Source organism: Salvelinus namaycush, chromosome 20 (genome assembly GCF_016432855.1).
Source record: "Salvelinus namaycush isolate Seneca chromosome 20, SaNama_1.0, whole genome shotgun sequence".
Classification (NCBI taxonomy): Eukaryota; Metazoa; Chordata; class Actinopteri; order Salmoniformes; family Salmonidae; genus Salvelinus; species Salvelinus namaycush.
The window spans coordinates 21,399,564-21,424,154 of record NC_052326.1 but is presented as its reverse complement, the minus strand read 5'-3'; the positions used below and the strand labels follow the sequence as shown (position 1 = coordinate 21,424,154).

General features: G+C 42.0%; 1 protein-coding gene across 1 annotated transcript; it reads right to left on the bottom strand.

Annotated features, from left to right (window-relative positions):
* Positions 1-736: 736 nt before the first annotated feature.
* Positions 737-13,748, bottom strand: LOC120064695 (protein PHTF2-like). The gene is made up of 17 exons (XM_039015315.1): positions 13,521-13,748; positions 13,197-13,310; positions 11,530-11,590; positions 11,386-11,469; positions 11,119-11,277; positions 9,748-9,940; positions 9,530-9,647; positions 3,780-3,935; positions 3,453-3,692; positions 3,245-3,373; positions 2,770-3,039; positions 2,529-2,660; positions 2,312-2,398; positions 1,985-2,140; positions 1,804-1,899; positions 1,548-1,673; positions 737-1,293 (listed from the first exon to the last, which is right to left on the bottom strand). Exons 2-17 carry the CDS (start codon positions 13,224-13,226, stop codon positions 1,273-1,275), a joined length of 2,058 nt encoding a protein of 685 aa, XP_038871243.1. The 5' UTR covers positions 13,227-13,310; positions 13,521-13,748; the 3' UTR covers positions 737-1,272.
* Positions 13,749-24,591: the final 10,843 nt, after the last annotated feature.

Genomic DNA, 24,591 nt, shown 5'->3' with positions numbered 1-24,591 from the left:
GCTCACTTTCGATGGCCACTGGCACACTGGGAAAGTGTGCTCTTCACAGATGAACCCCGGTTTAAACTGTAACGGGCAAATGGCAGACAGCGTGTATGGCATTGTGTGGGTGAGTGGCTTGCTGATGTCAACGTTGTGAACAGAGAGAAATCCATGTGAAATCCATGGTGGCGGTGGGGTTATGGTATGGGCAGGTATAAGCTACGGACAACGAACACAATTGCACATTATCAATGGCAATTTGAATGCAGAGATACCATGATGAGATTCTGAGGCCCTTTATCGTGCCGTTCATCCGCCGCCATCACCTCATGTTTCAGCGTGATAATGCATGGCCCCATGTCGCAAGGATCTGTACACAATTCCTGGAAGCTAAAAATGTCCAAGTTCTTCCATGGCCTGCATACTCACCAGACATTTCACCCATTGAGCATGTTTGGGATGCCCTTGATCGACATGTACGACAGCATGTTCCAGTTCCTGCCAATATCCAGCAACTTCGCACAGACAATGAAGAGGAGTGGGACAACATTCCACAGGCCACAATCAACAGCCTGATCCACTCTATGCAAAGGAGATGTGTCGCGCTGCATGAGGCAAATGGCGGTCACACCAGATACTGACCGGTTTTCTGATCCACGCCCCAACCTTTTTTTAAGGTATCTGTGACCAACAGATGCATATCTGTATTCCCAGTCATGTGAAATCCATAGATTAGGGCCTAATTAATTTATTTCAATTGACTGATTTCCTTATATGAACTATAACTCAGTAATATCTTTGAAATTGTTGCATGTTGCGTTTATATTTTTGTTCAGTGTACATGTCAAACCAAACTGGAATGTCCAATTCTTTTATAAGAATTTGTTAATTCTTGTTTCCTATTCCATCCTTTCTCCATATCTTAAAATGGTTTACATTCAAATGGCCAGCAAATTTCTCCATGTTCAGAAGGCACCCATTGGCTACTGTTTCTCCATGTGAGAGCCAGGAAGTGGTCAGGTCCAGGGACATTCCAGATTCAGGCACTGGGTTACTGGAACTGCTGCAGCAGATGTAGTATTCAAGGATGTGTAGATCATTCATTGTCAAGAGTTCACGCTTGTGTATGACCACAATGGTATTGTGTGATTGAAAGTTCAATGTTCCTGGGAGGGAAGGCACTGAGATGCATAGGCGATCACTCAGTAGATTTGCACACTTTGCACAGATAGCAAGCTGTGGATGGTAGGAGTTGGCAGTCTCCATTGTCCAACAGTTAGTGGTTTAGCATTAAGGCTTGATCTTCCACAGCTGTAGAAGAGACAAGAAGGAGGGTGCATTTAAAAACACAGCACATATACTCACTTTTGGAAGTTAATACAAATGTACTAGGAGGAAAACAACTCTGACAGAGGTGAAGAATCACTGTTTGGTAAACAGTGTTTAATTTTTTTAAATTTATTTAACTAGGCAAGTCAATTAAGATCAAACGCTGGGCCAATTGTGCTCCACCACATATCAGTGTTCTGCTACAGCACTGTGGTATTAGAAGTGTCTCCACTCACTCTGATGTTGAAGCCGAGCAGATCGCTGACTACAGCGGAGACTGCAGACAGAATGACCACACGTGTGATGTTGTAGATAAGAGGGTTCACAGTCAGACCCAGCAGTCGGAAGGGGGTGTCAAGCTCCTGTGAAAGGGTTGGTATGAAAAGCTAGATGCCTTCACTGCACGTAATGCTGAATAAACAACTACCAGCCCAGAAGATGTGACTAAGTCCAAATATTCATAATATGGATAAAGTTTAAAGACATGCTTACTTTCATTAATTTTGTTGCAAGCTTCAGAACATTGTTCACTATGTTCAACATTTCTTTCTTGTTGGGCTTCTTTTCCATCTTAAGATACAAGTTGATCTGAAAGAATTGAGGAGATGCATTACTGAAAGAATTAAAGTGGTCTGTCTGCATGTGCACGTGTGTGTGTTGTAGGGAGCCTCACCTGTTCCGTCAGCAGCACTGACACGTTGCTGTATTTACAGTTGGTCTCGGAGCCCAGGGTGGCCAGGCGGAGCAGGAAGAGGATGAGAGAGGAACCCCACACCATGAGCTCCCAGTTGGTCTCCGAGTCCAGGAAGGTGTGGTGACTGTTCAGGAGCTGGGAGTTAGAGATAGAAAAAGAGTACTCGATCTTTCATCGATTGAGTTCCTACAGGTTGGACCTTAACCAATGCCCATTCATAACAAGGGGAAGGTAAATCATGGTGTTTCCTGGAATCCTGTGTATTTATCAGAGATACACACACTCTTTCTTATCGATATGTCTGACCTGTGTACACAAGATGAAGGCGATGGAGAGGGCCAGGAGGAAGATGGAGGAGACGATGACATCAACGGAACGCTGGGGCCCACGTCTCTGTGATGAACGGGAAAAAAGGGTAAGACATTAATCAATGAGGGTAAGACATTAATCACCCCCTACTGGTCAAAGCCATACACTGAAGTATACCTAAAAAAGTCATAGGAGTAGTGAGAGTAAGTCAGACCTTGAGGAAGGAGCGGAGCGACAGCCACATCTTTATGTTCCTAACATTCTTCAGCCTGAAATGGGGGATTTCCCACTTCTTAGCCTTTCGTGCTGAGGTGATGTGGTTGAAGAGTTTGGCGAAAACAAGCCGCTGTTGTTGAAAGAGAACCACGCAAAAACGTATGTCAGCCACACAATTTCCAGCATGTTTGTTTTGTAGTGGTATGTCTACTACAGTACAGTGGGACTAACATGCTGACCTGTTTGTAGGTCCTCTCTGCCACACACATCATGAAGAAGAAGAGTCCTGTGAGGCAAAGCCTCTCCACGGTGGTGATGAAGAAGAAGGCGTAGATCTGGGTGTTGGGCGGCCCCACCACCATGACAGCCAGCTCTACCGGGGACAGGGAGCTCAGGCGCTTCATGTCCAGCTGCTGTGCCAGGCGGAAGACAAAAGGAAGCAGTGCCAGTGTGGCAGTGAACAACCCCCCCAGGGCTAGGTAACCCATGCCCTGCTCCACCACCTTCACCTACACAGGAGAAATGACCTCTGTTAGGAGGAGAGTGGCATGGAGCACAGAGTACACAGCCCTAATAGTGTTTCTATAAATAGAATCAGACAGAATCCCTTTCCAGTCCCAAAGCATTACAGACCAGCATTCCCTCTGTATTGGATGTGTGTTAATTCTACCAAAAAGGCATCAGTGTGTAATGAAGTGGTCATAGGAGGTGTACCCGTGTGAGGATGATCCCACTGATCTCCAGTACTGACATATCTGCTTTCTTGCACTCCCCCTGCTCCCAGATGATGACACTGACCCGGTCTCTGGATGGGTGGCACGCCTGCAGCCACGATAGATGGCCCTGTCGGGAGAGAAAGCTGGTGAGCTGATATATACTTACCCTTTCTGTGATTAAAGTGAGTCCTTGTGGACGGACCCACCTGCAGCAGGGTCTCATCATCACTGCTGAGAGTGGTGAACGGAGGGAGGGTCAGGCCAGGGCCGTATCGCCCGTCCCCCTCACTGTCACTGCTGCCAGTGGAGGCGGTGTCAGGCCCCTGAAGAAGCTCCTCCCATATTGTGTCATCTGTGTCAGAAGCCGGGCGTGAGACTTCAGGCCTAAGGCGCTCCACTTCATGAGGTTTCACCTTAGTGTCCATGGCACCTCCACTACTTTCCTCCTGTGCAAATAATAGGTCAAACTAAATGTCCCCCTTTCACTCTGGCTACAATAAACAGAGCAGGACTCACTGCCTCTTAAGGTTTACCTGAGGTGATGAGGGGTTTGAGAAGGAGTGAAGGCGTCTCTTCCTGAGGACAGAGGCAGGTATAGTTCCAGCTACACCAGTAGGTAGTTTTTCTTCCTCATCCTCCTCACTGGAAAGTTCGTCAGAGGCCCCAAAGCCTGACTTTCTCTGGTTGTTCTGGAACAGCATCACAATCAACAATAGAATCCGCAGGATAAACAGCAACACCACCTTGGTAGCCAAAATGTCAATCACAGACAAAGCCCCTTAAAAGCCCCGCCCAGCCTTACAACCTGCTAGACACATTTGCTCAGGCAACACAAAAAGTAACAAATACATTTTGAGATTCCCCACACACATGAAAATAGGAACTTTTGGAACTCTGGTAGCCCTTAACACTCTAACCTTATACGGGTCAAAATTGCAGATTTGGGCATTGATAAGCACCTAAATTTGAATGCAGTGGCTGTACAGTAACATGCTATAAATTGTCAGAGCTCAGGCTCTGCGCTTCACAGTGCTTTATAGGTTTTGACTGACAGCTGTTCTGAACTTGAACACCTAGTGCATCAAAAAGTTGCACACATCCCTCCCCGCTGAGTGAGGGAAATGCTGTAAATTAAGAGGACTTGATGAGATGTTAATAAATTATATTAATACCGCTTTGATGTCATACAAGCAAGCCAAACACCCGTGAATCCAAATGTGAACTTCACATTTCCATTTAATTTAAACTCATGTCATATACAGTGTAAGGCTGTCCCCGAGAGTCGTCCTGTTCTTTCGACCAATCGATTGGTTGAAAATGTTTTAAATTTATATTTCCATATACACTACTGTTCAAAGGTTTGGGATCACTTAGAAATGTCCTTGTTTTTGAAAGAAAAGAAAATTTTTGGTCCATTAAAATAACATAAAATTGATCAGAAATACAGTGTAGACATTGTTAATGACAATTGTAGCTGGAAACAGCTGATTTTTAATGGAATATCTACATAGGCGTACAGAGGCCCATTATCAGCAACCATCACTCCTGTGTTCCAATGGCACGTTGTGTTAGCTAATCCAAGTTTATCATTTTAAAAGGCTAATTGATCATTTGAAAATGCTTTTGCAATTATGTTAGCACAGCCAAAAAGTGTTGTGCTGATTAAAGAAGCAATGAAACTGGCCTTCTCTAGACTAGTTGAGTATCTGGAGCATCAGATCAGATTTGTGGGTTCGAAGCTCAAATTGGCCAGAAACAAAGAGCTTTCTTCGGAAGCTCGTCACTCTATTCTTGTTCTGAGAAATAAAGGCTATTCCATGCGAGAACTTGCCAAGAAACTACCCGCAAAACACCAGTCTCAACGTCAACAGTGAAGAGGCGACTCCGGGATGCTGGCCTAAATCACCACTTTATTTTAAGAATGTGAAATGTCAGAATAATAGTAGAGAGAATTATTTATTTCAGATTTTATTTCTTTCATCACATTCCCAGTAGGTCAGAAGTTTACATACACTCAATTAGTATTCGGTAGCATTGCCTTAAAATTGTTTAACTTGGGTCAAACGTTTCGGGCAGCCTTCCACAAGCGTCCCACAATAAGTTGGGTGAATTTTGGCCCATTCCTCCAGACAGAGCTGGTGTAACTGAGTCAGGTTTGTAGGCCTCCTTGGTCGCACACGCTTTTTCAGTTCTGCCCACAAATTCTCGATAGGATGAGGTCAGGGCTTTGTGATGGCCACTCCAATACCTTGACTTTGTTGTCCTTAAGCCATTTGCCACAACTTTGGAAGTATGCTTGGGGTCATTGTCCATTTGGAAGACCCATTTGCAACCAAGCTTTAACTTCCTGACTGATGTCTTGAGATGTTGTGAAATGTCTTTATCCGTCATTTTGCCGTTGCATGAGGCTTGATGCTCACGGAATCAGTAGGCTATTAAACAAACACTCAAACAGTCAACAGAAGCAAGATCTGCCTTATTTCTGTAGATATACAGTACCAGTCAAAAGTTTGAATACACCTACTCATTCAAGGGTTTTTCTTTATTTTTACTATTTTCTACATTGTAGAATAATAGTGAAGACATCAAAACTATGAACTAACACATATGGAATCATATAGTAACCGACAATGTTAAGCAAATCAAAATGCATTTTATATTAGAGATTCTTCAAAGTAGCCACCCTTTGCCTTGATGACAGCTTTACACACTCTTGGCATTCTCTCAACCAGCTTCACCTTGAATGCTTTTCCAACAGACTTGAAGGAGTTCCCACATATGCTGAGCACTTGTTGGCTGCTTTTCCTTTACTCTGCGGTCCAACTCATCCCAAACCATCTCAATTGGGTTGAGGTTGGGTGATTGGAGGCCAGGTCATCTGATGCAGCACTCCATCACTCTCCTTCTTGGTCAAATAGCCCTTACACAACCTGGAGGTGTGTTTTGGGTTATTGCCCTTTTGATAAACAAATGAGCGCAAACCAGATGGGATGGCGTATCACTGCAGAATGCTGTGGTACTCATGCTGGTTAAGTGTCCCTTGAATTCTAAATAAATCACGGACCGTGTCACCAGCAAAGCACCATCACACCTCCTCCATGCTTCATGGTGGGAACCACACGTGCGGTGATCATCCGTTCACCTACTCTATGTCTCACAACGTCACGGCGGTTGTAACCAAAAATCTCCAATTTGGATTTACTAGACCAAAGGACAGATTTCCACCGGTCTAATGTCCATTGCTCGTGTTTCTTGGCCAAGCAAGTCTCTTCTTATTATTGGTGTCCTTTAGTAGTGGTTTCTTTGCAGCAATTCGACCATGAAGGTCTGATTCATGTAGTCTCCTCTGAACAGTTGATGTTGAGATGTGTCTGTTACTTGAACTTTGAAGCATTTATTTGGGCTGCAATCTGAGGTTAGTAACTCTAATGAACTTATCCTCTGCAGCAGAGGTAACTCTGGGTCTTACTTTCCTGTGGCGGTCCTCATGAGAGTCAGGTTCATCATAGCGCTTGATGGTTTTTGCGGATGCACTTGAAGAAACTTTCAAAGTTCTTGAAATTTTACATATTGACTGACCTTAAAGTAATTATGGACTGTTTCTTTTTTGCTTATTTGAGCTGTTCTTGCCATAATATGGACTTGGTCTTTTACCAAATAAGGCTATATTTTGTATACCACCCCTACCTTGTCACAACACAACTGATTGGCTCAAATGCATTGAGAAGAAAATAAATTCCACAGATTAACTTTTAACAGGGCACACTTGTTTAACAGGGCACAGTGGTGTCCAAACTTTAGACTGGTACTGTCACACCCTGATCTGTTTCACCTGTCTTGTGCTTGTCTCCACTCCCTTCCAGGTGTCGCTCATTTCCCCCATTATCCCCTGTGCATTTATACCCGAGTTTTCTGTTTGTCTGTTGCCAGTTTGTCTTGTCTCATCAAGCCTACCAGCATGTTTTTCCCATACTCTCGTTTCTCTCTAGCCCTTGTTTTTCCAGTTTTTCCAGTTTTGACTACTCTGCCTGCCCCGAACCCACCTGCTGTTCTGTACCTGTCTGACTCTGCCCTGGATTACCAACCTCTGCCTGCCCTTGACCTGTCGTCTGCCTGCCCCGTTTTGTTAATAAACATCTGTGATTCGAACGGTCTGCATCTGGGTCTTATTCTGTATATGGATGATGTATAAAGCCAGGCACATTTAACAGTTAGGCTGTTGATTATAGACCTAATTAGGTTGGAGTTTGCTGGCTCCTCAATTTTCTTAGACAATTAGGTTAAGCCCTATTTCGCACAGGACTAGTATTACTAGAGAATGTTGGTTATGTAATTATTACCCCAGAATGTCTGTTATTCCAGACTAGGACGGGATACATTTTTTCCAAACTGCCCCCTGTAATTCTAAAATGTTTTTTAAAAAATGGACAGTTATGACGGAAGCCTGGAGTGTTTTTTTTCTACACAAAGATATTTCAACAAGTCCAGGCGATAACAGTGTCGCCATAATATTTGAATTGAGGAAGTGTGATAATAATCATTAGGATATTTTAGCGATCTGCAGTAGACATCCTAAATGCCGCCCAGCCTTCAGATGTGAGCTGAACAGTGCACTTGCACTGTAGATGTGTTTTAAGGCTATGGATGCAAAAGTGAACTTATCATTCTCAAACGTTTAGGTCAGTTGTATGCTGCTTTGCGATCTATTAACCAAGGGTTACATTAAATAGGTGCAATATTCTTCACAGGTGCATTTGGCAATATTCAATTCATACGCACAAAACATATGAACAAAAGCATTCACTGTGAAAGTTGATACATGTAGGCCCTTCATTTTTAGCCTATGCAGTTATTGTTTTCTTGCTCAAACCGTGAGCAACACCTGTCAAACGCAGACATTTCTCTCAAAACATAGGGATGTCGATTTGCACGGGACTAGTATTGTCAGAGGACCTTGGAGTTCACCAAAAAACATTAGGTTATTCTGGCTGGAATTGTTACTTTCCTGTCATGTACAAATTATTGACATGGCAGATTTGGACAGGACTAAAATTTGATTTATTAGTGTTGCACCATTATTCTTACATAATCATATACAATTTCAGTATCACGTCTTAGAATGATGGATTGTGCCATCTGTGCGGCCACCGCAGTGGATTAGTCAACTGAGACAGGCATGAATTAGACAGGTGTTTTGTGCACATTGAAAAAAACACAATTGCAACCGCTCGACTAAAGAAATCTCGGTCGACCAACAGCCTATCGACCAAACAATCGACCAGTCGACTAAATGGGGTCAGCCCTAATAGAGTGTCAACGTTTATGATCACTATGTTTGATGTTCAGTTACAATATGACATGGCGTCATACCCTGGGTTGTTCTGAACAGAAAGAGCCTGTTTGTCTATTGAGAAGAGATGCACCTGAATGCACTCATTACTCCTTTCTATGGGGACCAAAATTTCTATGGGGACCAAAATTCTCTGAAATGCCTTGTGAAAGTCAAACACTGTAAGATCGTATTTTACAACTTAGCTAGTCATGTTGGCAATAAAACACGTTTTGAAATTATGCCCAACTGAACCAGACTGCGATTTATAATGGGCTGTTTTTGTATTGCATGAAACAACAACAGTGATTGTGTGATGGCAGGGATGCATTGTTGTGCTCCAAACAAAACAACTACAAGTGTGCTTGCTCTAGTTCCTCAACGGCACAGCTAGGAGAGCTCAAAAAAGCACCTTATAGTTGAAGACTCTTCTTTGAGTCATAAAAAAGTGCATTTCAATTTAGGAACTCTACACACTTTGGAGAGGTGTGTCACCACTTGGAGACACCAGTTAGTCCTCTCATTCAAACCCTTGTCATTTTTGTTGTCTTATGTTGCACCTACTGCACATTTTGCAGGAATATTCTTATCATGTTACTGAATGTATCAAGAGTATTTTCAGACTTCGCTATCAACAAATGTGGCAAAAAGTACAGTAAATGTAAAATGCACATAACATCAACAGTGTAATGTTTGGATTCAGTCTTGTGTCCGGTGAACTGTTGTGTCCTCAACTTTGGTCTAATAATTTTCCCATTATCTCCAAACTATTCCCTTTCTATTGCTACCATGGTTATGCATTTCATATTTCTTCTGTAAGAAACAATTCAATTTAGCCCCATCCATATAGGCCAATTCCTAGAGTGTAAAGGGTTAACGACTGCTTGACTCACAAACATGAATTATTGCTTTATGTTCAGGTAGAGGATCTGGTCATTGTTTGTATGGCCTTACCCTTCTCTCCTCTGATCTGTACAACCTCTGGTTTTCCTCCAGCTGCCAAGGCTGCAGCTCAATGTCCCCGTCATTCCCCTGTCCCTCTGTTCTCTTCAATCCTCTACCCTTCCTTGGCCTGAATGAATGTTGAGAAATGAGGGAACATGTTATACAGTGTGAGAGCAGTTTGCAAGAGTGTATAAAAGGGTGAGCACACAGCAGTGTGTGTGTGTTACATGCTGTAAGAGTACAACCTCCTCCTTCGTGCAGGGCTGGTGCTGCTCACAGGGCTGTCTGAGGGGCTCCGGTTGGACTCAGTGGACACTATCTGGCAGTGCACTGTCCCCAGCAACAACATCAGACACATGGGCCCAAATAGCTCACTAGCACTGGCTGCAGGAACTTCCATGTACAACACTGATGCTGCCACTGCAGAGAGAAAGCCATTAAGTTAACAGGCCACCCAAAAATGGTAGAAACCTGCTCTTTAGAGAGTGGGGGGCCGGATGGGAGCTGTTTTACTAAGGGGTCTGCCTACAGCCTCGTTCTCAGTCACGCGCTTTCACTTGAGAGGTTGTTCCGGTTGGAACAATATTGAACTTTTATGATAAAAACATCCTAAAGATTGATTCTATACTTAGTTTGACAAGTTTCTTCGACCTGTAATATAACTTTTTGAACGTTTCGTCCGAATGGACCAGATCGCGCTTTTGGATTGTTTACCAAACGCCCAAACAAAAGAAGCTATTGGACATAAATGATGGACATTATCGAACAAAACAAGCATTTATTGTGGAACTGCGATTCCTGGGAGTGCATTCTGATGAAGATCATCAAAGGTAAGTGAATATTTCTAATGCTATTTATGAATAATGTTGACTACCCAACATGGCGGATATTTCTCTGGCTGGTTTGGGCTCTGAGCGCCGTTCTCAGATTATGCTTTTCCGTAAAGTTTAAAAAAAAAAATTGACAGCGGTTGCATTCAGGAGAAGTGTATCTAAAGTTTCATGTATAATAGCCGTATTTTCATCAACATTTATTATGAGTATTTCTGTGAATTCATGTGGCTCTCTGCAATATCACTGCATGTTTTGGAACTACTGAATCTAACACGCCAATGTAAAATAAGATTTTGGGATATAAATATGAACTTTACCGAACAAAACATACATGTATTGTGTAACATGAAGTCCTATGAGTGTCATCTGATGAAGATCAAAGGTTAGTGATGAATTTTATCTCTATTTGTGCTTTTTGTGACTCCTCTCTTTGGAGGGAAAAATGGCTGGGTTTTTCTGTGACTTGGTGGTGACCTAACATAATCGTTTGTGGAGCTTTCGCTGTAAAGCATTTTTGAAATCAGACACTGTGGCTGGATTAACGAGAATTGTATCTTTAAAATGGTGCCCAATACTTGTATGTTTGAGAAATTTGATTTATGAGACTTCTGTTGATTTGTATTTGGCGCCCTGCAATTTTATTGGCTGTTGGCGAGGGGTTCCGCTAGCGGAACGTGGAACCCCAGTCCTAGACAGGTTAACAGTAGACAACAAGCATGATCTGACCCATGCCTAAAGCAATGTTAATGTGAGATGCGAGTTTACCTTGCATCAAGTAGAGCACCAGGATACAGGTGGAGATGGACCTGGAGGTCACCTGGATCCACCATTGGAAAAAGAAGGGGAAGAGGAGCACCCTGACCAGACCCTTACGAGTCAATGCTGTCCATGGACTATCTGGCTTGGCCTTGCTGAATGTGGATCCTGGAATAGAAGAGAGACAATCAATAGTGTTGCATGCACCATATCCATCCAATAAGCGACATTGTGTAAGATATAAGATATAACACCTTGTAATAAATGGATACTCACCTCTTACTAAGTCAACATCAATGAGGTCTGTCTTGATGTGGCCAGACCTCTTTGGTTTACTGTCAATACCCTGTGGGGATGACACTTAGTGACAAATGCTGATTATATAAGAAACGTGTGCATATTAGGCCAAATGTCATGAACTTACATTAAACTCTGCTTGCTCCAGAGATTTCTCCCAGACCTGCTGATCATATGCACCAATCTGTTGACACATGGACACACTTCAGTTTGTATCATCTCATGTAGGGGATTTTAGACCCTCATTACATTGTCAGTAATTCTAGCATGTCTTAGGGGCCATTTACACTAGTAAAATATGTCTAGTGAGATCTATCTCTCTTCAACATCAGATTTGCAACTTTTCTATTTACACAAGCCTGGGATGTAGTTTGGCCAAAGCCACATTCCTGCTTCATGTGAGTGCAGCTATTAGCATACCGTAAACACCATAGTATTTAGACAACCAAAATAACGCTAGAAATTTTAACTATACAGGAGCTTCTCATCTAAACCATATTGCACAGTGTTTCACACTTAAATAATGCAATGATTCACAAATATGTGGATATTTTAAAAGCCTTTAATTTTCAATTTGTCTAACAGACCAAGAACGCTGTGTAATTGTATTAAGGCAATTACGGTAATTCGGGTTGGGCCATGTGGTGTGGGAGAGACTTTTTCTTAAAGGGTAACTCAACCCCAATTTCAGCCTTTGCTCGACCCCTTCAAACTTAACAAATATTCATTCGGGTGAGATGTTGTGGGTGGGGGGAATATCTCCTAAATATTAATTTTGGGGGTGGGTAAACATCCCACCACGTTCTCACTAAAGCATATTTACCAGAAGTCCACTGGCACGCTCTGATAATAAAATGATCTGCATCGTGGGCAAATACGTCTCTGCACAGTTAGCTCACAGTGGTAAGGCGGCGAGGTCCTGACATCTACTGCCACTTGCGGTGTAAGTTCGAATTCCCCATTGAGCGTTTTATAGACTTGACACTTTGCCGAAGTTTTTAAAAAATTGCGTTGTTTAGAAGGAGTGTAAGGTTGAATTGAGTTTGTGCACACGCGCACTTCACAGAGGAGGCGTTCCCAAATGGAAATATGCAAATACATACTACAACGAGCCAACAGGATCTCGCTAGCTCGTGCTTGGCTTTGCCCACCTCCTTGCTTTATCTGCCCACTATGCTTAATTTGCACCCACTGTAAACACAGATGAACCATCTTAGGTTAGTTACAAATATCTTTGCCAATATGGCACGCTTCAAATTCAAATACTTCAGGCGCCATTGGGAGTTTTCCAGACAACTGGTAACACAGAAAAATACGAGGTCAAATCATGACGTCAGTGATCTACAGATGGGAAAGTCGGAGCTCTAGAAAGAGGCCCAAGTTCCCGAGTTGGATGACTGTTCAAAAGGATTTTTCCTCAGTCGGAGCAAGTTTTTTTTCTGAGTTCCCAGTTGTCTTGAACGCACTCAAGTCAGAAGTCTGAGATTTCCGAGTTACCAGTTGTTTTGAACATGGCATATCATCTACTGGTTTTACATACCTCCGGAGGTTTTATTTAGGCAAGTCAGTTAAGAACAAATTCTTATTTACAATGACGGCCTACACCGGCCAAACCTGGACGACGCTGGGCCAATTGTGCGCCGCCCTATGGCACTCAAATCACAGCCGGTTGTGGTAGTGTGGGAGACATCTCTTAAAGAGATTTGAATCTAGATCTGTCTCTTTACACAACACAAGTATCTCTCCTGGACCTAGTTTGTGTTGTCAAAGTAGTGTAAAGAGGCCCTTACCTTCTCTTGATACCAAGCTATTCTTGCCATTGTTGTTTTATGAATGTGATGAAGATTGTGTCAGGTCATTTTCCAGGGGACACAGGGGCAGATAAGATCTGACTGCAACCCAGGCTTGTCAAAACAAAGGAAAGAACATTAGAGATAAAGCAAAAACAAAGCCATTGTGGAGTACAAAGGGCATTCACACATAACATGTTCACTCAATACCAGAAATAATCACTGCTAACTGTTTTTAATTGTGCTGCATGTACATTTGTTATACTCAATACAAAACTACTGTTAGCTGTATAGGCTACAGAAAGTCAACTGACTAAAACTTACCCCAAAGCCAAAGGATAATGTGGTTGAAGATAGGTGATACAATTGTCCAACTGTATTCGGGTGAAACTCTATACTAGAGATCATTCCAAAAACATTAAAAGATCAGTCTGTACTGTTAGAACCCTCATCCAGGAGCAGTATCAAGTGGGATGGCGCAGTAACGTTATAGGATTGCAAACTAGCTAGCTCTGCCTCGCCATCATCATCATTCAGGCAACCTCAGCTAGGCTATACTTTTCAACTCGTACAAAACACGTTTCAACTTCTAAATTTGCCACCATTCAAAATAGGTAAACAGATTCGCGGCACATTTAGCTAATCTAGATAGAGGCTAGCTAGCTACCATTAAGCAAAGTTAGCTCGCCAGCTTTTCTTCAGCCCAGGAGTGGCGCGCAGCTAACCAGCTAGCAGCATCTCGACTGCGGGAATTGCAAAGATTTATGAGCAATTTATTTTATTTCAGTTATTTAAACGATTTTCCAAATGCAAACTTCGTTGTCAGTTGTATTTCAAGGCGAATTCATAGAAATGCAAACCGACACGGCTCTTCCCGAAAAAAAAAAATCCGGGTTAATCCGATTCATTTTAGCCTGCTTGTTGACAATTTTCAGAACTGTCAAATCTGTGCCGCGTGTGGTTTGTGGAATATCCACATTATAATAAATAACTTGTGACAGCTCGGCTAGAGTGAAGGCTTTACCACTCTAGACTTCTAGAATAAACATCAATGCATAGAGTAAAATAAAGATTTTTACATGATGTTGATTTCCATAGCATTACTTATAACTATTTACATGTTTTGTTACTGTTGTTTTTTTGTCTACATTATTGTATTGTACTGTATTTGTCGTCTATCCTCACAGTTCCTGCTTGTCCAATAGAATGATAAATCCCTTACTAGTTTCAAACCTCATGTCACACATTAGTTAAATCTAAAATCCTGAAAACTGCAATGATTTACACAAATAAATAGAAGGCCTATAACAAGTAGGCTACACAGACATAATTACACAAAATAATCACAAGAAGACCATCCATGTGGTATAATAGCCCCAGAAGGACATAAAGTTTATCCAGAGCTTGGGTTACATTTGAGATATTGTCACTGAAGTCCTGGGTGTCGGCTGATGGCTGTTCATGGTCGGCTGCAGCACACACCAACTTGCTCTTGACCTTCTTATTGGAGCTGATGATGAAGATGGGACTGCGAGAGGCATAACAGGAGGAGAAGAAGACCCTCTTGTCAGCCACAACCGTCAGCATGTAAATCCAGATGACATTGTCTATGCGTAAGAATACAACATTCAGGGTGAAGGCAGGCATGGTGCCATTGCACGGGCCAATAGAGACCAATATAACTGTATGTCCTTCCCCTCGCCCCAACCCGGGCGCGAACCAGGGACCCTCTGCACACATCAACAACAGTCACCCACGAAGCATCGTTACCCATCGCTCCACAAAAGCCGCGGCCCTTGCAGAGCAAGGGGAACCACTACTTCAAGATCTCAAAGCGAGTGAAGTCTCCGTTTGAAAGGCTATTAGCGCGCACCACCGCTAACTAGCTATCCATTTCACATCTGTTACATATGCATACACCAACTGTGAACAAATGTTCCCTATTGCACTCTCTAAATTATTGGACAATGATTGCGGAAAGCATATCCTTACCTGCGACTATTAATACAGAAACGTGAACACAGTATTGGTCATTCAGTGTGGTTAATTTCAGTATATAGCATGTTGTACTCTGTGGGGATTATTAGGGCACAACATTAGAACACTCACTTCACCCCTCCTAAGACTCACTACAAAATGTAACCAAGAGTAAGAGTATTTTCTTTTCAGATGTCAGCATTAATGTCAATAATGGCCATATTCAACAGAAACCTCAATAAAAATAAAAATAAATCTATGGCATAACGCAACAAACAGTAATGTTTTAGGATGGCCTATTCAATGGGGTAATATTCATTATTAGTGCACCCATACCTCAGCAGTGTTTTTTTGTTATTGTTGATGTAAAAGCAGCTTGATTACGTCATTTAACGTGCACAGCTGGCCCCTTGCACTGCTCACTTCTGTTCTCTCCTGTCCTGGGAGTATGTCACCCAGGGACACAGCAGCACAGATAAATATCTAGCAATAACGCATGTTTAGTCTAATTCGGAGCACTGGGAAAGTAGCCTTCTATTCTGATTCCCACTCTTCACACTGCTTTATTCACCTACAAGAACAATCATACTGTTTCACAAACCTCTGCTGCACAGTGGAGAGTAACAATCCTGACAGTGTACATTTCTAATCCAGTGTTGCTCCATTCTCAAAATATGAATGAAAGATGGTAATGTCGTGGTTTAGCTGTGCTTAAGACATAACAGCGTATTTTAGACAGCACCCGTAACTATAAGTCGAACTTGGAATAAAGTCAACCCATGCTGAAGGATCCTTGATATAGGCTAAGGTGACATTTGAATTTCACTTGCTACTCATTTTCAAACCCCTATGAGATCAATAATCTGAAGTGGTGTAATTTCCCCATGTGAGTATCAATATGTTGACATGAGTACAGGACTAATTAGAGCACAAGCTCATGCATGTTCTTCTCTTGGGATTCTATCATGTATTCTACATAGTAAGCAGAGGGTTTTTAATAAGTTTCCTCCAAAGACTAATCAAATCAAATCAAGTTTATTTTATATAGCCCTTCGTACATCAGCTAATATCTCGAAGTGCTGTACAGAAACCCAGCCTAAAACCCCCAAACAGCAAGCAATGCAGGTGTAGAAGCACGGCGGCTAGGAAAAACACCCTAGAAAGGCCAAAACCTAGGAAGAAACCTAGAGAGGAACCAGGCTATGAGGGGTGGCCAGTCCTCTTCTGGCTGTGCCGGGTGGAGATTATAACAGAACATGGCCAAGATGTTCAAATGTTCATAAATGACCAACATGGTCAGATAATAATCAGGAGTAAATGTCAGTTGGCTTTTCATAGCCGATCATTAAGAGTATCTCTACCGCTCCTGCGGTCTCTAGAGAGTTGAAAACAGCAGGTCTGGGACAGGTAGCACGTCCGGTGGACAGGTCAGGGTTCCATAGCCGCAGGCAGAACAGTTGAAACTGGAACAGCAGCAAGGCCAGGTGGACTGGGGACAGCAAGGAGTCATCATGCCCGGTAGTCCTGACGCATGGTCCTAGGGCTCAGGTCCTCCGAGAGAGAGAAAGAAAGAGAGAAGGAGAGAATTAGAGAGAGCATACTTAAATTCACACAGGACACCGGATAAGACAGGAGAAGTACTCCAGATATAACCAACTGACCCTAGCCCCCCGACACATAAACTACTGCAGCATAAATACTGGAGGCTGAGACAGGAGGGGTCAGGAGACACTGTGGCCCCATCCGATGATACCCCCGGACAGGGCCAAACAGGAAGGATATAACCCCACCCACTTTGCCAAAGCACAGCCCCCACACCACTAGAGGGATATCTTCAACCACCAACTTACCATCCTGAGACAAGGCCGAGTATAGCCCACAAAGATCTCCACCACAGCACAAACCAAGGGGGGGGCGCCAACCCAGACAGGAAGATCACGTCAGTATCTCAACCCACTCAAGTGACGCACCCCTCCTAGGGGCGGCATGAAAGAGCACCAGTAAGCCAGTGACTCAGCCCCTGTAATAGGGTTAGAGGCAGAGAATCCCAGTGGAGAGAGGGGAACCGGCCAGGCAGAGACAGCAAGGGCGGTTCGTTGCTCCAGAGCCTTTCCGTTCACATTCACACTCCTGGGCCAGACTACACTCAATCATATGACCTACTGAAGAGATAAGTCTTCAGTAAAGACTTAAAGGTTGAGACCGAGTCTGCATCTCTCACATGGGTAGGCAGACTATTCCATAAAAATGGAGATCTATAGGAGAAAGCCCTGCCTCCAGCTGTTTGCTTAGAAATTCTAGGGACAATTAGGAGGCCTGCGTCTTGTGACCGTAGCGTACGTGTAGGTATGTACGGCAGGACCAACTCGGAAAGATAGGTAGGAGCAAGCCCATGTAACGCTTTATAGGTTAACAGTTAAACTTTGAAATCAGCCCTTGCCTTAACAGGAAGCCAGTGTAGGGAAGCTAGCACTGGAGTAATATGATCAAATTTCTTGGTTCTAGTCAGGATTCTAGCAGCCGTATTTAGCACTAACTGAAGTTAATTTAGTGCTTTATCCGGGTAGCCGGAAAGTAGAGCATTGCAGTAGTCTAACCTAGAAGTAACAAAAGCATGGATTAATTTTTCTGCATCATTTTTGGACAGAAAATTTCTGATTTTTGCAATGTTACGTAGATGGGAAAAAGCTGTCCTTGAAACAGTCTTGATATGTTCGTCAAAAGAGAGATCAGGGTCCAGAGTAACGCCGAGGTCCTTCACAGTTTTATTTGAGACGACTTTACAACCATCAAGATTAATTGTCAGATTTAACAGAATATCTCTTTGTTTCTTGGGACCTAGAACAAGCATCTCTGTTTTGTCCAAGTTTAAAAGTAGAACGTTTTCAGCCATCCACTTCCTTATGTCTGAAACACAGGCTTCTAGCGAGGGCAATTTTGGGGCTTCACCATGTTTCATTGAAATGTACAGCTGTGTATCATCCGCATAGCAGTGAAAGTTAACATTATGTTTTCGAATGACATCCCCAAGAGGTAAAATATATAGTGAAAACAAGAGTGGTCCTAAAACGGAACCTTGAGGAACACCGAAATGTACAGTTGATTTGTCAGAGGACAAACCATTCACAGAGACAAACTGATATCTTTCCGACAGATAAGATCTAAACCAAGCCAGAACTTGTCCGTGTAGACCAATTTGGGTTTCCAGTCTCTCCAAAAGAATGTGGTGATCGATGGTATCAAAGGCAGCACTAAGGTCTAGTAGCACGAGGACAGATGCAGAGCCTCGGTCTGACGCAATTAAAAGGTCATTTACCTAGACTAGCCTAGACTTGTTTTCCCCCCTTTCGAATTTCTTTATAGATTTATTTTTCATTTCAATGCCTCAAACAGGTTGTCAAAAACTACAGACGACTGTTGAAAATCTAAATAAGTATACTCTCCCAGGAGTGGGACTCACAGGCATAAATATACCTTTTAGTGGAATTCCAGTCTGTTTTTATGGACCAAGGTCTTTGCTTCAGCACTTTTATCTCCGACAGAGTAGCCAGCGTGACAGTGAGGCGTGTTTCACATCAATGACATCAAACAAGCTCAAGTCTATCTGACTTGTTATGCATCTCATTACAAACATCAATCACAAACTAAAACAAACATACATTGCTCATACATAATTTTTCAGTTTGGGGTAACTATTTTACTCCTATGTTAGACCTTTTTGAATGGCAAAAATTATACACTTGTCTTGTCACATCATTCTCCAGAGGGGGGCACTATAGTCTTGTTGTTATTCCTTACCTGGACCGTAGCAGAAAGCGATTCAAAGAAACCATAGAAAAATAATGAAATAGAACAGTAGGCCTAGTCTATGAGAATTGAAAGTGATAATTATGGCTGGGAATACATTGAGCATTAGACAAAGGGTTTTGTCCCCATTCGAATGCTTTCTTTGCACAATAACTTGTCATATAGATACTCCTTGAGACCTCAATTTTCTTTTATTTGGTGTCATTCTGTCCTCAGTCCTGATTACATGTTTTGGTGCCATATAGCCACAGCTGGAACAGATGCAGTCATCTGTATTGATCTCAGGTAATTGGAGGGAGATGAAAGAGGAGCCTAAAGTCAGTGGACCATGCTGATCACCACCTACAGTTACTGAATCTCTCTGAGAGTATAAGAACACAAGGAAACTCCCTAGCCAAGGGGACTTTGGTCTGGTTTACAAACACACTAGTGATCAGACTCCAACATCATAAAGAATTCCTCTCAGGTAAAATAACTGATGTATGCAATGGCCTTCTGAGATGATTGCATATATTGACAAATACTGATTTGACATATATTTTCATATCCTCTATTTCTGCAACCACGGAATCAGAGGAGGTGGTCTGGGGAGTACTGTACCTGTCTCTCACTGTGGTTGATGTCCCAAGAAACACTGCTGTCATCTTGGCATTCCACCTGGCACTGTACCAGGAGCCCCAGCTCCATCCTGCTGATGCTATCGTGCTGCACCTGGCCTGTGCCAACCTGCTTGTGGTGGGCGTGTGCTGCCTGCTAGAGACCCTGGCTAGCTTCCTGCAGCCATAGCCTTGTCCCTGGGCTCCTAGAACGAATCGGGCCTCATGCAGCACAGCATTAATTTGTTCGCTTCCCTTCTATACAGTCCACGCAGGTGAACGGGGCTGTCCAGGTGGGGAGGGACGTGGTGCCCATGGCCCTGATGGCCAGTCTGGTTATCCTGGTGTTTCTGTACTGCCACAGCCAACAGGTGAAGGGACTCTGCAGCAGATTTGGGGCCAGTGGTGGGGCAGAGCAGCGGGCAGCTAAGCTGTAGTGGCCTTGGTGACCCCGTACATGTTCCTGGACTGTGCACATATTCTTCTCGCCGCTGTATGCAGCACTCAGCCCCCTGCTGATCATAGCCACCAACAGGAAGATGAACAGCAGGCTGAGGTGTGTGGTACAGGAGAGGCCTGTTCAGGACAGCGCCACTACACTATCTACTGTGTGAGTTAGGGACATTATTGTGGTCAGATATGGTTACAAAGATGAGGAATGTTGATTATTAATGAATTATGTTGCTATTAGAATATGGATTATTAAACATATAGAGCTAACATTGTACAATGTGAAATGTGTGGCAAAAGTATCTTGAACTCATGTACTCTAGTTTTTAAATTAGATTTTTATCCCAGTTAATATTTTTCAGCATATCACATTATTGTTTGAGCTGTTTTGACTTATGTCCCAAAGTTGATGGCATGCTTGGATTTACAGAACTGGAAGGTCATGAAACCAATATGTTGCTAGAAATGAACGTGTCTAGAAAATAAAAAAGATGCATCGAAGTAGAGTTTGAGCCTTTTTTGTCGCACGGTCCAATTAGTGAAATTGCCAGGATTGTAATCATTCCAGATTTGTCCTGTTATCGTTTTGTTTGTTCATTCATTATGCTCCTTCATCTTAATTGGGTGGAAGAATTATAACTGGATGACTAAAGCACACAATAGCTGTCAAATGACTTCCAGCAGTCTCTTTCATAGCAATTAACACTTTGAATAGGGTCTGCAAAATGTCTCATTGCTAATGAAGATAGTTAATTGCCCCACAGAGACCCAGGTACGGTCTCATGGGAAAACCAGCTCTCTTTAGAACAAGAATGATACATTCAATCTTTGAATAGAAATATCTGATGGAAATGTGAGAGAGGGATGGTTTTCAATTAAGGCCAAATACTAAAGATGAGATGGCTAAGATAAAAGTATCTGATTTGTTGATATTATACATGTAGACATTTGTATCTACTTAGATGAAGCCATATCAAGTTAGAAGAAGTTGCATGAGGAAAGATATGCCCTTGATTAAATTATTCACTAGGGGTGATATTTCCATTTGCATGTAGTTGTATTCTACTTCAGGAAAGCCAGGGCTGAGTAAAAGGGACTAGGAGGGGTGGGGTTAAGGGTGTCTGAATGACAACTTGTGATTTCACAACCTCATTTATGTACAAAGAGTGAGTCATTAATTTTCATATGGCAATTACAACAAACATTTTTGGTACTCTTAAAGGGCTTTGTATTATGTGCCTGGCCACATATATTTTCATTTTAGATGCAACTTGTTTTTTAGATGCATTATATCAGTAGAGGTACTGGATGGCAAATCAAAAATCAAATCAAATGAAATTGTATTGGTCATATACACATATTTAGCAGATGTTATTGTGGGTGTAGCGATATGCTTGTGTTCCTAGCTCCAACAGTGCAGTAGTATCTAACAATTCACAACAATACACACATCTAGAAGTAAAAGAATGGAATTAAGAAATATATAAATATTAGATTGAGCAATGTCGGAGTGGCATTGACTAAAATACAGTAGAATAAAATACAGTATATACATATGAGATGAGTAAAGCAGTATGTAAACATTATTAAAGTGACTAGTGTTCCACTATTAAAGTGGCCAGTAATTTCAAGTCTATGTATATAGGGCAGCAGCCTCTAAGGTGCAGGGTTGCTTAACCGGGTGGAAGCCGGCTAGTGATGGCTATTTAACAGTCTGATCGCTTTGAGATAGAAGCTGTTTTTCAGTCTCTCGGGCCCAGCTTTGATGAACCTGTACTGACCTGGTCGGTCATAGGTCACAGAAATGATCATGAATGGCGAATATTAATGACCAAGAATCTGACCCACCATGCTCTTGTAGAGATTGCAAGTGTGTCATACACCAAACGATAAACAGAAATATAAATTAAATCTAATGCAGGTAGTAACACTTTATTCATGTTTGCACCGCTCCGTCAGGCTTTGATTCTTTACTGATCTATGTAAAAAATACTCCTAATGTTTTTTTTATATACAGTATGTCTGCAGTACAATGCTGAAAACAATGCTAAATTCATTTAAGTTACTGATTTGAGTCCATAGTCACAGAGTAGAGAATCCAATTCTCTAATCTTTTCTATTGACGATAAAGTCCATGTTTCTTACTCTTCACAACACTGAAATCTGAATGGTTCATGCCACAGACTCCGGTGGAATGAAGGATAGAATGCATGGCTAATTCCAGTCAGCCTATGAGTCTTTTCCTTTGCCCCAATTCATAGCTGAGTACTCCTTGGAACCTTATCAGAAAACAAAACACAAAATGAGTCAAAATGGAACATAAAACACTGAGGAAACACTGAGGAGAGAAGAATGACATACTTATAGAGGGAATGTATCTGTTTATTGTGCGTGTGTAAAGGGTGTGCCAGCCTCTCCCTGCACAAGATGAGACCTGCTCCTGTTCTGTTCCATTCCTCCAGTGTGTTCCAGGCCCAGGTGAATGCCTTAGCCCTGCTAGACATGTAGAGACAGCACTGATGCTTCTGTGGCTCAGAATCACATAGATTTGTATGTAATCCTGGACTAGGAACATTGTCTTTTTATTTTTGCAATACTGAGTAGAATATAACATTTCAATATCACGACTGCTACCTATCAATCAACGGGTTGAATGTCTGGGTCACTGCATACTCTCCCTTTACATCGATACTGTACATTTCAAATCTGACTCACCTTACTGGAGATTGACTTTTCAACTCTTGGTTCTTGTTTGATCCATAACTAAAAACAAAACACAATGCAAGTACAAATACCAAACATCAAACAACAGTCATCAAACACTATGAGCAAGTTTCATCAAAAGATTATTACAAATATTTGAGGACTGATTTAAGAGTAATCATTGAAGACAAAAAGTCAAGATGTCTCTGAGAGTTTTCTGTAAATTTGCATTGAAAGATAAATAAAATGAAGTAATCCAGATGAATCCTTTTTCTGCAGTGCCTAATGTCAGTCTCACTGTCTTTTTACCTGCCCTATGTAGAGGCATTTTAGCTTACAGCATGGACCAATGGCATTGCAGCAAAAAGGGCAAGCCTCGCCCCACCTATTTTAAATCTGGCGAATGCCCTAATATAGCCCTCCTGGACAAATTCTAATGACAGAATAAAATGTATTCCCCTCCCTTAAGAAACAAACTATCCCACCAACAAACACCTAACATTAGTTAATAGTATCGTTCGTTCCACATCCATTTGTACAATTCAGTATAAGAAATTATAATAACACATTATCATACTCAAAGCATAAACAATCATAAACTGTTGAAATGGATAGACCATTTGGCTTTATTCTATTACTATTATAGGTCAACACAGTAGATTGTTCAATAGCTTTGTCTTTGACTGTCTATGCTTGACAACAGTGCATCTATTGATGTAAGTTGTGCATCTTTGGTCAGAAATTCTATGGAAATGTGTGGGATATCATCTACCCAGCCCGTCACTCCTCCCTCTCATCCCTCAACTACCCATCCTCCCCTCCCTTACCTTCTCACCAGAGTGGAACCTGTCTGGACAGGTTGACAATGGAATTTACTGGTATTCTGAAGGACTGCAACTAGGGGAGAGAACATGGAGATAAAAATGAAACTTCATGCATGAAACTTGTATGCAAAATAACAGTAATTTAATAGACACAGGTAGCCCCTTAAAGAATGCGTGGCCAAAGAGCTCTTTTTTCATGTTATCCAACAATTGTAAACGTCTGGTGTTTGCTAAACGGCATTAGTACTTTGATTGGAATAGGTGCTTTGATCAGATTACATGAAAATAGAGCTCTTTGGCCACTCACACCAGTGGTGGGTTTGGCGTCGAAATGAGAATGCATAAGCAAGAAAGAACCCCATACCTACTGTAAAATATGGTTGTGGAACTTTAATGTTATGGGGCTATTTTGCATCCATTGGTTCTGGGGCCTTTGTTAAGGTAAACGGCATCATGAACTTTACCCAGTACCAGGAAATGTTTTGCCAAAAACCTAGTTGCCTTGGCCACAAGTGGATCTTCCAGCAAGAAAATAACCTCAAGAACACATTAAAATCCACAAATAAATAGTTAATTGACCATAAAATCAACATTTTGCAATGGCCATGTGGTTTGAATTGAAGAGGGCAGTCCATAAGCACAGACAAAGGATATCAAGGATCTGGAAGGATTCTGTATAATTGGGAATCCCATAGGGCGGTGCACAATTGGCCCAGCGTTGTCCGGGTTTGGCTGGGATAGGCCGTCATTGTTAATAAGAATTTGTTCTTAACTGACTTGCCTAGTTAAATAAAGGTTAAATAAAAATACATTTAAGTATGGAGGAATGGTCTAAGATCCCTCCCAATGTATTGTCCAACTCATAAAACATTTTAGAAAAATGCTCAGTGCCATTGACCCCTACCTATTGAGAAAAATTGTATCACTTGTTAAACAAAATATCTTTCTCTGAGCAATTGTATTAGTATAAAATAAAAAATAAAAATATTGACAATACAATATAGCTCAGTGTTTGAATTATTTACAATATTTCACACA